Consider the following 17,251-nt stretch of genomic DNA (forward strand, 5'->3'; position numbering starts at 1 on the left):
GTTACCAGTGCATATAGTGCTATGATAACGCTCCATAACCATTTATACACACGGTATAGGCTCAGTCAGAGACCATGTTATATGGAACATGAAGTTAGTATAATTATCAGGTTAAGTCACAATTATATTTCTATACAAAGTATAGTAGACGTGGAGAGCAAGTGATTGAATACAACGTAATAATTCCATACATCTATCCATACTAGTTTCCTTAAAGTATAATATGAAATAATGCTGGGAGTAAACAGTGGGTATCGTTAACGCATTGGTGAAATCTAGGAGCCCATCCTAGTTTATTTTGCCCATGTTCCCAGCCTGCTTCTTTGTCTAAGTTGCCAATTGTCTGTTGGTGCTACAACAACCTTCTCACTCCCACTCTCAGCGCAATTGAAAGGTGCATAATAGGGCGGGGCTTAGGGGCCAGCCCACTGTGGGCGGAGGGGAGGATAAGAGCTGATATAAAGATGTGCGGGAACAATGAACTCTGCCAGCTTGAGCGTATGCGGGCGAAAGCGATCCTGGGACATAGGGGTAAGGAGGAGAAGAGAGGTTGAATGGGAGAGGCACAGGGTGTTTACTGTCCTAGAGGTGCTGCAGAAAGATAACCTATTGAGCGCGCAAAGTGTGAAAGAAATTTTAGTGAATTACCAGCGAGTGTAACTGCACGGGGTTGGCTTTCAGTCCCAAAGTGTGTCCTCTGTTGAACTGAATGGAACTGGCTTGGGAGGGGAAGCTGTGGCGGTGATACTTGATGCAGTGTGGAGACTTTCTCTCCGATGAGGTTATTTTGTTGGTAGCTGTCCCGCCGGTAGTTTTGGTAATTTAGCGTGCACCTGCTGCACTACCATACTAATGCTTTTTTGTGGACTCGTAAGAGACAAAGAGCTGGAAGCTGTGCTCCTGCCTCTTGTTTATTTCTCGCGTGTGGATTTCGCTCACCTTTTGTGCACCCAACCCTAGTTACGCTGTATTCTTTAGGGAGCAACTTTGCTCCCCTTTCTCAGAATGATTTGCTTAGTCATATACTGTTACACAATATTTTAATTCACTTTGGTGCTGTCCCAGTCTGTTTTGCATCATCCCACTCTCCAAGGTGTGCTAGTTACATGCCTTCCCTTCCCCACGTGCTGCTGTGTTCCTTCCCCTTATCACTCATCTGCTGGTTTTTTGTTTTTTTTTCTATGTGAACTGCTTCCCACAAGGTTTTGTTCACATTGAGTACCTGTTTATGATAGGTACTGTTGACTTTTGTTTTGCTTCCCAGTTAGACCAGGGTCCTCCTTCACCCTGCCCCACAAGGGGCTACAAGAGTCCTGGCCTTATGTCCATTCAGTCAGTCATATAATTCTCACATGTGCAACTTACAACTAACTATTTCCTGTTTAAGTTTCTCCTGCTGCTCTCTTCCTCACTATGTATCACAAACCCACCCAATTCCTGTTACCCCTTCTAGGTGCTATTCTTCTAGTCTGTCTTTATAATTAATTGCTAATTTATTCACTTTACTGCCCCACCACTGTTTAATTGTTCTGCTTACTCTTTCTGTCCAGTTGTGCTATCCTTTTCACACTGCCCATAGTTTGCCCACCTTCTCTCTCCATTTAGCTAGCCGTCACTTTCAAAGCATTCACCTTTCTATTTCTATCATTCTATTGATGAACCATCTCAAACCAAAACCAAATCTACTACCTGATTCCCCGCATCTTCCTTTCCTGTTGAAAATCTGTCCTCTGAGGTAAATCGGCATGGTCTGGCTTGCCCAGAAGGGTTTCCAGTTTAATTAAACCAGTCTTTTAGACATTATTGTTTTAAGACTGCAGAACAAGCTGAAGTAATTGAGCAGACAGGTGACAAACTTCTATTCTCAAGTTTTATATGATCTGCCAATACATTCTGCAGTTCAGTACAATAGAAGGGTGCGCACAACATGCATACAGATGCTGAGCTAAAGAGGGTCCTTCTGGTGTTTTTATCCTATTTTTCTTGCATGTTAAACCTTTAATACAAACCACTTTGTATCTTTGTTTTCAGAACAATGGATGTTGGCTCCTGCAACAATCATTATTTCTATGATGTGGACATGAAGGAAGACTTTTATCGCTGCATTGCTCCAAGTGAAGACATATGGAAGAAGTTTGAGCTTGTGCCTGGTTTCCCCCTATCACCTGGGGGATGCCCAGGTGGTGGTGGCACAGACTGGGGAGCTGAACTGATGGATTTGGGGTGGGAGTCTCCTATGAAGTTGACTGGGTTGAGTTCAGTAGTGCTCTTGAGAGACTGCATGTGGAGTGGCTTCTCTACCAGAGAGAGGCTGGAAAAGGTAATCCATGAGCGGCTGACTACTGCGTCTCCTCGAGCAACAAACCCCCAAAAACCTGTAGCAGATCATGAAAACTCAGAACCTGGAGTAAACTCTATAGAACAGAATGCCACTCCTCTGGTTGTGCCGACGCCCGTTCCTGAAAAAGTTCCCAATTCTTCTGGATCTGAGAGCACCAGTGACTCGGGTGAGTAGGCTGTGAAAGCAAATGGATGCCTAACATTAGGCACAATGAAGTTAACTTTAGTTTAATCTGACAATTGATTTCTAATAAACTTAAGTTTTAAGTTTTCAAAATCCGGTAGCTGGAGCTGATTTCAGACTTGGTGCTTTGGCAGGTTTGGACCTGTGCTTTGTACACGCATCAAGCTTCCAGGTATTGCACATTACTTAGTGTCTTTGGGATAATAAATAGGATGACCGCTTTTGTTCATAATGCAGCTGTCTTTAAAGCCAATTGATACCACGGAGAAGGGTAAACAAAATCCTAGGCTTTAAAGAACTCTGTTCCAGTTAATGAAGGGTGTGTTTGAAGTAGCTGACACTATTACAGATTTCTATGATGTCAACTGACTTTTATAGCTTGCCACCCCTTTAGCTGCACACTCTACACTTGATTAAAAGTCTTGTGTTTTTGTTATTTATGGCAACAGATTGCCATAATGTTTACATTGCACCTTCAGGCGAATAGTATTTAAATATATAAATTCTCACTAGTGTACTGAACATTCTTTGGTTCCTCTGGAGTTTTTGTACAGAAAACAGTCATCCTACAATAATTGCTATGAATACTGTACTAGGAATTGGCAATACGTCTCACCTCTTTCCAGAATAGTCACACAGAGAACAAAACTAGAGGGGCTACTATCTAGGCCTTTGAATTATGTGGGTACTCACATTAATTCAGTGTGATGCTAACTGACAAAAGACATCTAATTTACAGGGGAATGTGTGATCCAATATTTTGCATTTGAAATGTTCAGTTCATGCGGTGTATAAAAGTCTTGACATGTACTGCAGGTGAAGCTGAGCTCAATTTTAATCTCAGTAGACTGAATTCCTTTTTATATGAATAATCCTATATGCGGAGAAGGAGGCATGTCTTGGCAGAATTATTTAATTCTGGAGTTTAATGAACTTTAATAGATTTAAACCTACTGTAATGCATAACATAGACAAGATTTAAGTGAACTAAAATTGCTGTGTAAAGTCAAACATTCTCAAATAAGTCACACAGCAGTTCAGTGTAGCTGTGGGAATTATTTCACAAGGAAATGATTGGCTCTGTTCATCATAAACTTAATGCTCTTAATCAGGAAGACTTGTTGTAAGGATATTGTGTTAATGGCATAAAGCCCAGTGTGGTTGTGCAGCAGAATAGCAAAAATGCACCTGTTCTTCAGCAGTGGGTTTACTTTAAAACACCACACAGATCAGTGAGCATATACAACCTATATCTGTTTCACACAGGACTAGAGATTCTATAAATTGTGTGTAAACATGGTATGGTTGTATATACAATGTTTCTCAGACCCTGTGAAATACATATGGGAGTGAGCGCCAAACAAAGACTCCTGTAACAATCAATACTGCATTAGTGCTGTGGTTGTAGTCTGTAAGTCTATTGCCTCTTCGCACATGCAAGACTTAGATGGCATCAGCTAGGTATTTTTTGTTGTATATTTAGGATTGCAGACAAGGGACTGAAACAAAATACGACTTGCATTTGACTGTTCTAATTTCAGCCTTTCAGCAATGGTAAGCAACCCTTTTAGAACTATAACCCCACTTTAAAGGGATCCTGTCATCGGAAAACATTTTTTCAAAACTTATCCGTTAGTGCTACTCCAGCGGAATTCTGCACTGAAATCCATTTCTCAAAAGAGCAAACAGATTTTTTTTATATCAAATTTTGAAATCTGACATGGGGCTAGACATTTTGTCAATTTCCCAGCTGCCCCCAGTCATGTGACTTGTGCCTGAAATTTAGGAGAGAAATGCTTTCTGGCAGGCTGCTGTTTTTCCTTCTCAATGTAACTGAATGTGTCTCAGTGAGACATCGGTTTTTATTATTGAGGGCTGTTCTTAGATCTACCAGGCAGCTGTTATCTTGTGTTAGGGAGCTGCTATCTGGTTACCTTCCCATTGTTCTTTTGTTTGGCTGCTGGGGGGAAAGGGAGGGGGTGATATCACTCCAACTTGCAGTAAAGAGTGATTGAAGTTTATCAGAGCACAAGTCACATGACTTGGGGCAGCTGGGAAATTGAGAATATGTCTAGCCCCATGTCAGATTTCAAAATTGAATATAAAAAAAATTTGTTCTTTTGAGAAATGGATCTCGGTGCCGAATTCTGCTGGAGCAGCACTATTAACTGATTCATTTTGAAAATTTTTTTTTCCCATGGCAGTATCCCTTTAAGTTTGCTTAAACCAAACGTAATATGTCTTAGCGCCTAAAAGGTAATACCACAGATAACTGCATAACAAAGTAACTATGTGTGAAAATATTTCGCACATTTAAAGATTTTAATAACACGCTCACAACTGATAACTAAGCAGCCCACAGATTGTTCACAACCCAGATCCCTTCCACTGGCTTAACCTCCTAAAATTTATTTTCCATCCTTAAAAAAGGCAAATCATTTCTATTAAGGAAAACTCATGCTTACTAGTCTTGTTGCCTTTTGCCAATTTTTCTAGAGAAGCTGTAGAGCCAAAGGCCCAAAATTGTGGATCCCTTCCTGTACATTCATTTGGGAATAAATATGCATTTGGCCAATACATGTGTTTAATGTTTACATGCTGCCAGGCCCTTATGCAGGGGTAACCGTTTGCAGTTGGGAAGTAATCCAGCATTTTATTACCACTTTCCACTTAACTGCAGTGACAAATCTGTGTATGTGATGGCTAAATACAGTACATTAGATTCCTTTCCAGTAAAGGCAAAGCACAAATAGGAAACCATGCAATCTGATAACTTTTACAAATGTAAATTCAGTTTTTATGGCAGCCCTTCTGCATAGTGTATATAAGTTTACTATTATGCTGTTAAATACTGTGCTGCATCATAGATAATCTAAACTTTTGTGTGTACCTTACACATAGCACTGCAGAAATCATTCACAGTGAAATCTGAATTTGGCATACACATGGACAGGAATTTTGTTTGGGTCATTGTTTGTTGGGTACCCATCCCCCTCCTTCAGAAGTCCTATGTTAAAGCTCTTTCAGCTGCATGCGGCAGACACATGGCTAGACAAAAAGCAACAGCTTGCAGTCAGTGGGGTTCAGACACCTCTGAGCCAATAGCTATAAGCTTTGCATTTGAACTAGATGCAAAGGACCAATCATTGTACCCTTGGGTTAGTTGACTAGGATTTATTAATGGGTATTTGAGCCTATTCACATTATGTAGCCTTTCTTTCGACAGAAGCGTCATCCCCCTCCCCACACACGCCCCACCCCCCTTCCCCCAACAACCATCCTTTTTGTACAATAGATGTTCAACAAAGCTTTGGGGGGGGCACTGTGTTCAGTACCTGCGTGATTTTCATTCATATGGTTCTGAAGCAATTTGGGAAACTGCCTATTAACCCTTATGCACCCTGAAGCTGCCGGTTTTTATTTGCATATGTAACCGTGAGATGGAAAAGGGTTAACCCTGGGGAGTGTATTCTAATTGAGTCAGCTGCTTTTGTTTCCTTTTTAAATTAAATAGAAGAGCTGCAGGGGATCACATTTGCAAAGGGTTTAGGTTGATTGGGCGGTACAGTCCAAGGTTTGCTTTCTTTGTTGTGCAATTAAAGTAGGAGCAGGATTCATCTCTAGTGCTACTGCTTATGGTGTGATATGTCAGATGTGTGCCTCCAGCAACTTTGACTGCCAAGAGGATGATGGAAGTTGTAGTTTGCAACAGCTAGAGGTCTGGGAGTAGCTACCTAAAATGACAAAACCAACACTTTCTGGTGGCAAGGAGCTGCATTCTCTGTACTGAAAACAATGCGCTATTGCATAATACACCCTGGGAACAAAAGGCAGTTACTTCCTCCTTTGCTAGTCTTCTGCTTTATTTGCATGCAGAACCACTGTACTTTGCTCCAGGGAGGCTGGCTATGCATGAGCTGATTCTTCCAAACAATTTAGTTCCTCCAAACCAAATTGTATGATCGCTGGTCTATATATGGGCCCACAATATGGTGGATTAAACTGTTGATACAACACAAGCACTTTATTTTCCAGATGGAAGGAAAACTGGTTCAGCCAATGACAAGCTTCCAATTTTTGTGTGAAATCCTGTGTACTTATTTTACCCAGCCACTTAGCAGTTTTTGAGTACAAATGAAGCCTTTTGCACAGAGCCAATAGAGGGAATATTGCAACATGGATCATTGTGGGGTCACACATGCATAGCAATATAACTAATCTGCCTACAGGAAGATTAGCACAATTGGGGTCAGATTGGTGTTGTACAATATTTAATGAGCCTTTATTGGATATCCTGTAAACTGGCCGATATTGCTGGCTCAACAGGTTTGTCTCTGCACGCATTTTTTTTTTTTTTTTTTTTTTTTAAAGCAATAAAATCATTATTTTTTTTTATTAAGTTAAAATAAATTAAGTAAAATATTTTTTTTTTTTGGGGGGGGGGATAAACGCTACATATCAAAAATCAGTAGCTAAATCACGTTTGTGCTTCCATAGGGAAGTGTAATTGGATAGTTGAGACCTCTTTATCCCTCTTCCCTGTCCCCCATGGAGCCTAATTTAGGGTAGTGACAGTGATTTTGCACCTGTGTGATTTCGCCTGCATTGGCAACAAAATACTTGAAAACATCCAGTCAGACTTGACGCAATAGCCCAGACCATGAAGGTATAATGTTTTGGTGGTTATTGCTCAAATGTGTCTTATTTACTGAGCTGGAAGTCTCTTAACCTGGGCACCTTGAGGTGGTCAATATTGTGCTAATTACAATTGCAGGCAATGGGAATGAGGACCACATCAACCCACAGAGGTGGTCTTCAATTGGATGGCAAAATCGAAACAATATCTTTTGGGTAGGCCCGTTCTCTGGCACCATACAGGAGATCAGTGTATGGCCACCTTTAAATGGCTCATGAATTTCCATGTGTGCAATTGCCCTCAACAAAACCTGATTTAACAAAGAATTGGCAAGACTTTTATTGAATTTATTATTTTATTGAAAGAAATCGCTATATCCCCATATAGCGATTTCTTTCAATAAAATAATAAATCATGGAAAGCATCAATACTCATGTTTTGCTTATTCTCCAACGCCAATACCTATACTTAAAAAACTGTAAGTGAAATTTCTAAAGAAAACTGTATCTTTCCTGTCTCTTTCTAGTATCTAATAGCTACATGTAGTCAGCTGTCATCCAGGCATGACTCCTAGTTCACTCGAGGCCTTGCATGATCTGTGATTGACAAACTGTATGGGATAGCACAACAGTGTATTTAAATCTTGGCAAGAGGAGAGCAGACTACTTGCTACATTGTAGTGGTACAAGTGGTCAGAATTGCAGAAATTACGATTCTTTAAATAGTCTGTGTACATTCAACATATAAAATCACTAAGTAACATTGTAAAATTATACCCTTTGAACTGTTCAGGACTATTTAATAAGTGCATAACACTAAATGGTTAAGACATTTTAGAACTTAATTGTAACAGCTTTTTTCTTTCTACAGAGGATGATGAGATTGATGTGGTAACCATTGAGAAGAGAAAGTCTTATGGTGGGCGACAACCAGTTACTATCACTGTACGGGCTGATCCAACAGCTACTAAACTTTTTCATATATCCATACACCAGCAACAACACAACTATGCAGCCCGTCTTCCACCTGAGCCTAATTCAATGTCCCCACAACCCAACTTTCATTCACCAATTAAGGAGGAACCAGGAGAAGTAACATCTCCGCCAGCATTACAGCAATGTAGTTCACCGATGCCAGGCTCTCCTCTAGCTTCAGGCAGTTCTGACAGTGAGGACATTGTTAAAAAGAAGAATCACAACTATTTGGAGCGTAAAAGAAGGAATGACCTGCGATCACGATTCTTGGCACTCCGAGAAGAGGTACCCAGTCTAACCCGCTCAACAAAGACCCCAAAAGTGGTGGTTCTCAGTAAAGCAACAGAATTTCTGAAAGGTCTTGTCATTCAAGAGCAGCAACTCACTGCAGAAAAGTTTAAGCTCTGGTCTCGACACCAGCAGCTCCTAAGAAGAATATCCCATTTAAAAGGTCGCTGAATGGGAATTTACTATGCCTGGCACTTTTGCACATTTTTGTTTCCAGTGGGAGAAGGAGAATGTTTGTTTTTTGGGTGCACAAAAGACTACCACATCAGACAGATTGCTCTTCAGAGTACACTGGTATAAAGGGCTTGTCCTATTTTCAGGTGACTGATTTCTCTGGTTTAATAGCTTGTCTGTTCCCTCCTCTGGCCAAAATCTGTTTACATTTTTAATTCTTCTTCATAGGTATTTGGAAGCTTTGTTTATATTTGCAAAGAATGGCTTACTCTTTAAATGTACAGCAGGCCACTGCCATCATTTCTAAGTAGAGAAAATATTCTATGGTGAAGCCAGTTGTCTTAACAGAAAATGCCTAAATTGCAAATTCCCTAGTCTGCAGTATCTGTTTACATTGACTGCTGTAATGCACTTGCTAGGTTCTGTGATGAGGAAGTCAGACTCGCAACCACCTCAATTTCTCACTTACATTTTAGCTCAAATAACCTAAAACCTAAACTACTTAAAATCTGGATACTGATCACAAGACTTGCAGCCGAAAATGGCTGTTTTGGGAACTGAATGTCACTTTGCTTGATAAGAGTTCCGTTGCCAGTTGAGGGAACACTTATGGACATGTTGTAAACCATTCTATACCTCACTCTTGTCACTTTACACTCTTGTTTGTCGTTTTTCAAACCTGCTGCTGCCTGTGGATTTTTTTTGTACTGAATGAAAATTTATACTGTATTTTTGTATATCTTTGAGAGGAATTGTGATTTATAAAAAGAGAAAAATCTTTAACCTGTTGGCAACTAAAGGCATGCGATCCTCCTGCTGTAAACTTATACTTCAGTGTTTCACCTCACATGCATCCTTCTCAACCTTTGTCTGTTAAAGGTCTCAGACTGTAAATGTAGGGATTAGTAGAGAGGAGACTTGTTAGCTTTGGTTATAAGCAAAGTCTCTTCCTGGAATTATACAGTGTTTTCATAGATTGAGGTGAGCGCTATGCTGCACATTTTCCAACTGTTTGCTGCAAACTATAGTGCCCCAGCATTCAAATATACAATAGACTATTTGTGGCAACACATGCTAAAATACCAAGAGCCAAGAAACAAAGGAAGGCTTCCATTTTTTAGCATTTGTTTAAGTTCTAAGACCAGACTATGGCAATTCAACTGTAGATCAAAAACTTTGGCATACCCTGTCAGTTTAGGTGGTGCACAGTGATGAGAGCTGTAGTACTGCAACAGCTGGGATTGCAAAAGTTTCCTGTATTAAACGAAGGATGGACCTACCTTGTGCAGGTCTCTTCCAGACTAAACTAACTCAATTTTAACCTATTAGATTGTGGCCTTGAACCTTTTATAAACCCAGAATTGATTTGTCCAGCTTTATTTCTTGTGCTCTAGTTGCTTCATTAATAATTAACTAAATTGGCTGCTTGTTCCTACTCTGATTACGGCAATAGGGCTTAGTCTGCTAATATGGAAATTGAGTCTAAATTTTGCCTGAAGACTAAAGCAAAACTCTAAAATGTGAGTTATAATATGAAGTTATTGTATATTATACTGCTGTCTTAATCCATTGTTTCAGAAAAATAAACACCATATAGGGTTTATCTTCTATGGGGACAGTCTATGCAAAGAGGTACATTTTTGTATTACTATTCAACATGTTTGCATTTGTTTGTAAAAGTGGAAGCCATTTGTCAACCAGACATGGGCATAATTATAAATAGTAACCTCACCCAAATAAGATGTTTTGTCCAGTGGAAATGTCCAGTGGAAATGTATGTCCTAACTTTCTATCACTCAGCAGGGACACTGACACTAATTACATTTACCAATAGCTTTAAAGACTTTGTAACTGATAATGTATATTGGAATACTCCTTAGAATTAAATTTTTTTTTTTCATTGTGCAAAATATTGTTTGGGTGGAGTAGTCGTCTAAACTAACTGACACCACTAGATGAAGATGTGACACCTGAATGCCGGAGTGCCTGAGCAAAGACCAGCAATATGTCTGCTTCCACTCGTGTACATATTCCACAACAGAATCACTTGCAAACAAAGGATGCTCTGCACTACTACTCTTAATGACTGGAAACAGTGAGGATAAACCCTAGTAACATGGCATACTTTTTCCTGTCTGTTTTCTACTGCTCTGAAAAGTTTATGAAAAGCTGTACACTACAGTGAGAAACTGCTGATGAGTGTGGGGAAAATGCAAAGTACATGCAACTGTTTAGCTCTGAAGTTGGAGGTAATATGGATACTGCAACATGCTCTTTCATATGGAATCCTCTGGTATATGGCATATGGTCATTTAAAAAGCACTTTTGTTACGTAGATAAATGCATTGTTTGGTCCTCAAATCTGTTGAGCGTTCGAGGAAGGCATTCATTGCAAAACCTTTCTCATTTTGATCTAATAAATAAATCTGCTTTGCACAGGATTGACTGTTGCATGTCTGTTCTTCCTGAGGTTCTAATTGCCCATATGCTACCCAAACAAATTTTCCCACCCACTGTGTGTCTGGTTTTTCATGACCCGCACCCGCCCAATATCCGCCTTCCCACCACCCGAGCCAGACTTCCTGGTTCCATTTTATAGTAAGGTGGCAGGAGAGCAGAAAGAAGGGCTCAACCCGGCAGTCACCCACAAATGGAGGTGCAAGGCATCCCGAACCCAACCGACCTGTTGGTCCTGCAGGTATCGGGCCGGCCCACACATCACTAATGTATGTGTTGCAGCACTGTAAATGAAAACAATACTTTAACAGAACATACTAAGTTAACCCAAATCTATAAAATATAATAGTTAATGCTGAAAATAACCATGTTAGACAAGAGACAAGCGGTCCCTGTCCCACAAAACTTTGTTTAATCATTATTCTGGTTGGGAACACGGGAAATGCTATAGATATAAAGATGTGCAGCCTATGACTAAGGGGCACATTTACAAAGCTCGAGTGAAGGATTCGAATTAAAAAAACTTCGAATTTCGAAGTGTTTTTTGGGCTACTTCGACCATCGAATGGGCTACTTCGACCTTCGACTACTACTTCGACTTCAAATCGAACGATTCGAACTAAAAATCGTTCGACTATTCGACCATTCGATAGTCGAAGTACTGTCTCTTTAAGAAAAACTTCGACCCCCTACTTCGGCAGCTAAAAGCTACCGAAGTCAATGTTAGCCTATGGGGAAGGTCCCCATAGGCTTGCCTGAGATTTTATGATCGAAAGATATTCCTTCGATCGTTGTATTAAAATCCTTCGAATTGTTCGATTCGAAGGATTTAATCGTTCGATCGCAGGATTTGCGCAAAATCGTTCCACTTCGATATTCGAAGTCGAACGATTTTAGTTCATAGTCGAATATCGAGGGTTAATTAACCCTCGATATTCGACTCTTCATACATCTGCCCCTAAGTGTTTGTAATGTAAAATGTGTAAGGCTGTGGACATAACTTTTTTTTTTTTTTCTACTTTGCTTCAACAACTTGGTGGAAGATTGCCTTCATTTGAGTGCCTGCTCCATAGTATTTTTCGGTTCATCCGCTCCCCATCCTGAGTGCTCAGAGCGGTGCGCCACCTCCCTAATGTGGTAACTACTTCAGTTTTTTGGAGACCCGCATTCAAGTTTAATCATACCATTTTCTTATACTGATGCAAATACTGGTCATCTTCCCAATCACTGGCTTTCAGCAATATAGTCGCAAAGGATGACCATTGGTTAAAAAGCCTTTTTATAGGGCTACTGTAACTCCCTTGTTCAACATAGCTATGAATTTATAAGCACCAACATATTCTGCAGTGCTGTACAATAAATGTGTACATTGAACATACAAGATTACACACAAAAACAACACATAACCAATGCTTCAGGTAAATATAAAGAGGTACAATCTAAAGTTCACTAAATAGGGCTTGTAACAAACATTAAAAATCTATTGTCGGCTAAACAGCAAGATTAAACTTGTGCCAGGTTTGGCCTTTGTGAGGTACATATTTAGATTACAAGTGTAAGAGTCAATGGCAGATGTATTTTGAACAATTTAAACATGCTAATAGCCTTCATAATCAAGTTTTTTTTTCCGAGGGTTGTGTCCAAAAACTCAATCAATTGAGAAATTAAGAGTTTTTTTTTTACAGGTTAACCCCAAATTCACTGATTTGGGATTTTCCTTAAATTAGAACCCTTAAAGGACAAGGAAAGTCTAAAATAGAATAAGGCTAGAAATGCTGTATTTTGTATACTAAACATAAGTATGAACTTATTGCACCACAAGCCTAATCAAACAAATGATTTATGCTTTCAAAGTTAGCCACAGGGGGCTGTCACCTTGTAACTTTGTTAAACATCTTTGCAAGACTACGACTGTGCACATGCTCAGTGTGGTCTGCTTAGGGACCATCATAAACAAAGCTGCTTGAATTCTGCATGGGTGAATTTGATCTTTGATAAATAACCCCCTAAGACAGGGGTCAGCAACCTTTACTATCAAAAGAGCCATTTTGCCCCCTCCTCCACTAAAGAAAAATAGTCTGGACCCGCAAAACATAACAGCTTATAAACTTTTAAAAGTTTTAACCTTTTTTTCTTGTCTTGAATGTGTGACCACATTAAGGACCATGATGAATCATCTTGCTGCGGCTCTGTCTTGCCTGTCACTCCTGGGATGTCTATACAGCCCTCGTATCTGCTGGTGGCTTCTTGAGTGTGTGACCATGGTAAGCTAAACACTAGCTTACCGCAGTAGCACACTTAAGAAGCCGCCAGCAGGTGTGAGGGCTGTATAGATGACGTGACAGGAAAAGCCGCAAGACTGAGACGCAGGATGAAGAGCGGGTTGCCTACCCCTGCCCTAAGATCTGCTCATTTGGACTTTCCCAAACAAATCTTGGCCCGATTGGCTGATCTGATGGACAAGCATGGTCCTTATCTGGTGAGATTTTCAAACCTCCCTGATTGATATCTGATGTCAGTTGGATGGGCCCTATACACTGGCCAGTAAGCTGTAGACTTGGCATAGAAGGAACAACAGCAGCAGCTTTTATCAGCGCGTGTATGAACATATTAACTTGCATAGCTGTTACATGTGGCAAGAATGGGAGTGAATACTTTAGTGTGCAATATGTTTTCTTTGTTCTGTAATTGCCTGGTTCATGTTCAAAACACCAAGATCGTATAACCTCCCACTCCATACAAACCATGATGTAATGTACTCTAATAGTGTGCCTGGTAGTTGCTATGGGAACACTTGATTTGCAGTGGAAAGACTGCCTCTGTTGCTATTTGATAACCACCCTTTTCCCTGTTTCTATGGCACCTTCACATTTTGTTGCTATAGAGATTTTGCTGGTACAGGACCAGTTCCCACTGTTGCTATAGGAACAACATCCATCTGTCTAGACAACACTGCCAGTTATCTACTGTTTGTGGTCACGAGGACTTGGCAGATGATTAAATTCTCATCTGTCTGCCTTGGAGCATAACTTTTGTTAAAAAGCTGTTAAAACCATGTGCAGAGGGGTTGCTATACATTACTGTACATCTGCCAACTGAAAACAGAACCTTGACCTCTAAATAGATTTTTTTTTTTTAGTGTTGACTTGTTCTAAATGTACTGGAGGAGATTAATTTTTTACCTAAAATAAAAATGTTTCATGGTTTCAAGAAAAAAAATGGGGCCTTTTATTCATATTAACATTGAAATACAGGTATGGGACCTGTTTTCCAGAATGCTCTGGACCTGGGGTTTTCTGGATAACGTATCTTTCCGTAATTTTGATAGAAAATCATATAAACATTAAATAAACCCAATAGGCTGGTTTTGCTTCCAATAAGGATTAATTATGTCTTAGTTGGGACCAAGTACAAGCCACTGTTTTATTACTACAGAGAAAAGGGAAATACTTTTTCAAAATTTGTATTTGGATAAAATGTCAATGGGAGACAGCCTTTCTGTAATTCGGAGCTTTCTGGATCCTATACCTGTACAATAATTGTGGAACTAGTCTAGCCCTGTTTATATAAAAATCAGTGTTGGTGTTTAGCCAGTTTTAATTTATTACTCCTAAATTGGTCAAAACTCAAATGGTTTTAAGTCTTACATATTTTCTATTAGTGGGTTTGAAGAGGATCTGTATTAAGTGTCTTAAGATTTACAAAAGGAGTGAAATTGCTAAAAATAAACAAAGACCAATGTAGCAGCAGCATATGGAATTAACTAAGCATTTTCCACAACCTAGCAGCCATATAAACATATTAGCCTAAAGGTTATTCCCCAACCATACCCATAAAAGTACCAATCTATCCATCAGAGCTGTACAATGAAAAGGTGCTTACAGCAAACATACAGATTACACAAGAATGTATTCAGGAACAGTTAGCTGGCTAGGGAGGGTGATCCATAAAATAATTTGTGTGGCCATACACAGGGAGATTTGCTTGTCGATGTTGCCAAACGAGCTTATCTATCCCTGATATGCCCAAATTCAGATGGGCAATATCTGGCTGATCTGATTGTGGGCCCTAGGGCTAAACGAACGGATCAGAATGGAGGCTATACGGGCAGTCTGATCAGCTGGTCGGATAAGCTGCCGACTCGGTCTGTCGGCAGCTTTTAGCGGCCCATGTATGGGGGCCTTTAGAGATATAAGGAAACTGCAAATGCAAATTAACCAGCAACAAAAGGCAACTGGAGATCTGTCCAAGGGTTTTTTTTTTTTTTTTACATATGCTAGTGTCCAAGAAATAGTTTTGTTGTGCCTTTTTCCCTCAAAATAGGAAATTCTTAAATCTTCCCTTTGGTGTTTCTTTTGCTTTTGAAATGCTTTACTATAGCTTGAGTAGTGAATGAAGTACACAGAGGGGGTGGGAAGGGGAGAGGTAAAGAATTAAAAATAACAGCTCCAGTGCAGATTTTTTGCAAAAGGTTAGTTTGTTAGGCTATGCACATGCTTTTATTATAGGTGAGCAGTGCATATTTGTACCTGTACAAGTCTAGTTCTGACCAAGCAAGTGGTTTAAGAGTACATGACCACCTTTGTGCATGACCACCTTTGGAGAGGTTATGAGCTGTATGTCAAAGTTGGAGAGTAGCAAATGCTCTGACCCTACTCATTTGAAGCACTTTTAATATGTTTAGATTTGCAAACATAAAGAAAAATCAGATTTCTAGAAAACAGTAACAGTTTCACCCTGTCAAGACATCAAGAACATGAATGGACCCGGAAACTGGTACACGGTCTTGTGGGCCGTCTCACAATCAGGCTTCATGATGTGCAGCACTGGTATTCCTTGCCTGTATATGTCTGCTTTCTAACCAGAACCTTTTACTGAGGATGCACTTTTTGGATCATTTTTGGATTCTGCTGTATGCCAAATATTCCAAAAAAAAATTTGAATCTGAATCCTAATTTGCATTTTCAGATTTAAAAATAGCAACAATTGTAAAAAAATGTTTTGTGAAGCTGTGCAGAGCTTTAAAGTTATGACTAAGGACTTTGATTTATTTCAGTTATAAAGTAGGAATTAGCCCAAATCCCTAACTGAATCTAGCCTATTTATTAAAAATCAAATTTGAGAATTTTACAGTTTTTTGAAATTCAAATAAAGTTTAAATTTATGAAACTTTAATATTTGATTATTTATTAAAAATCAAATTCATATTCTACACATAATTTTCAATGGGTCTACCAACTTTCAAAATAATTTGAAAACATAAACTTGAAAAAAATCTCTTACGTCTGACTTCTACATGAACTTGGCAGCTTTTAGATGCTGAATTCTTGAATTGGAGCTTTTAGAAACTATAGTGCAAATTGATTTGAATACATTCTACATAAAAAGTGCCAAATAGCTACTTCCAAATAAACAGTCATGGTCCCATGCTTCCATGCCTTCGTACTTTGTTAGGCAAATCAGTACCATCTTCACATAGAGGGTGCACGCAAGACAAGACAACACTGCAGCCACATTTAAAAACATGCAATGCAGCAAATATTAATTAACCCCTGCAGTGCATAATTTAATAGTCAGGAAAATATAACATTGTGTTATAATCAATTACCTTAAAATATCTTAATAATCTTAATTGTTTTAGGCTTTCCAGTTTAATCCTGGGAAACACCTTCAAGACCCAAGAATATTGTTAGAAATAGTTATTTATTTTAAAATCTAGTGTACTTTAAGACTGCTGCCAAAGGCCATCAATGAGACCCCACTATAAAATACATGTCCTGTGCCATAGGTTAAAGGTCCTTGATGTACCCAGTCTAAAAATTAATAAAACAACCATATGGGGTTTACCAGCTGCATGGATTTAAAACACAGCAACAATTGTAGGGAGAATTATGAGCAGAAAAACCTGGCTTCTACCACTTAACCAATTAGTCCCTGCCTCAGTCTTTTGTGCTGTTGGAGCCATCTGTCACAAGGGTGAGTCCGTTTGCTGCACTATGTGAATGGCATCTTTTCATTCCCCACTTCCCCAACTATTTGGTGTTGATAATTTATTTATGCAAAGCTAACAAACTAGAAATTACAATATGGAGAGATTCTGAACAGGGCCGCTCCTGCCATGAATGGCCAGTTACCAGTGCCGGCAAAAAGCCGCCTCTGGTAACTTTAAGAGCCTAATTTCCGTTTTTTAGAACAGAA

General features: G+C 39.4%; 1 protein-coding gene across 3 annotated transcripts; it reads left to right on the forward strand.

Moving 5' to 3' along the window:
* The first annotated feature begins 506 nt into the window (after positions 1–506).
* Positions 507–11,037, forward strand: mycl.L (MYCL proto-oncogene, bHLH transcription factor L homeolog). Of its 3 annotated transcripts, none has more exon segments than NM_001087871.1 (3): positions 507–531; positions 2,032–2,507; positions 8,031–11,037. In NM_001087871.1, coding segments are annotated over 2 exon segments (1,035 nt in total). In that variant the 5' UTR covers positions 507–531; positions 2,032–2,035; the 3' UTR covers positions 8,594–11,037.
* Positions 11,038–17,251: the final 6,214 nt, after the last annotated feature.

Source organism: Xenopus laevis, chromosome 2L (genome assembly GCF_017654675.1).
Source record: "Xenopus laevis strain J_2021 chromosome 2L, Xenopus_laevis_v10.1, whole genome shotgun sequence".
Classification (NCBI taxonomy): Eukaryota; Metazoa; Chordata; class Amphibia; order Anura; family Pipidae; genus Xenopus; species Xenopus laevis.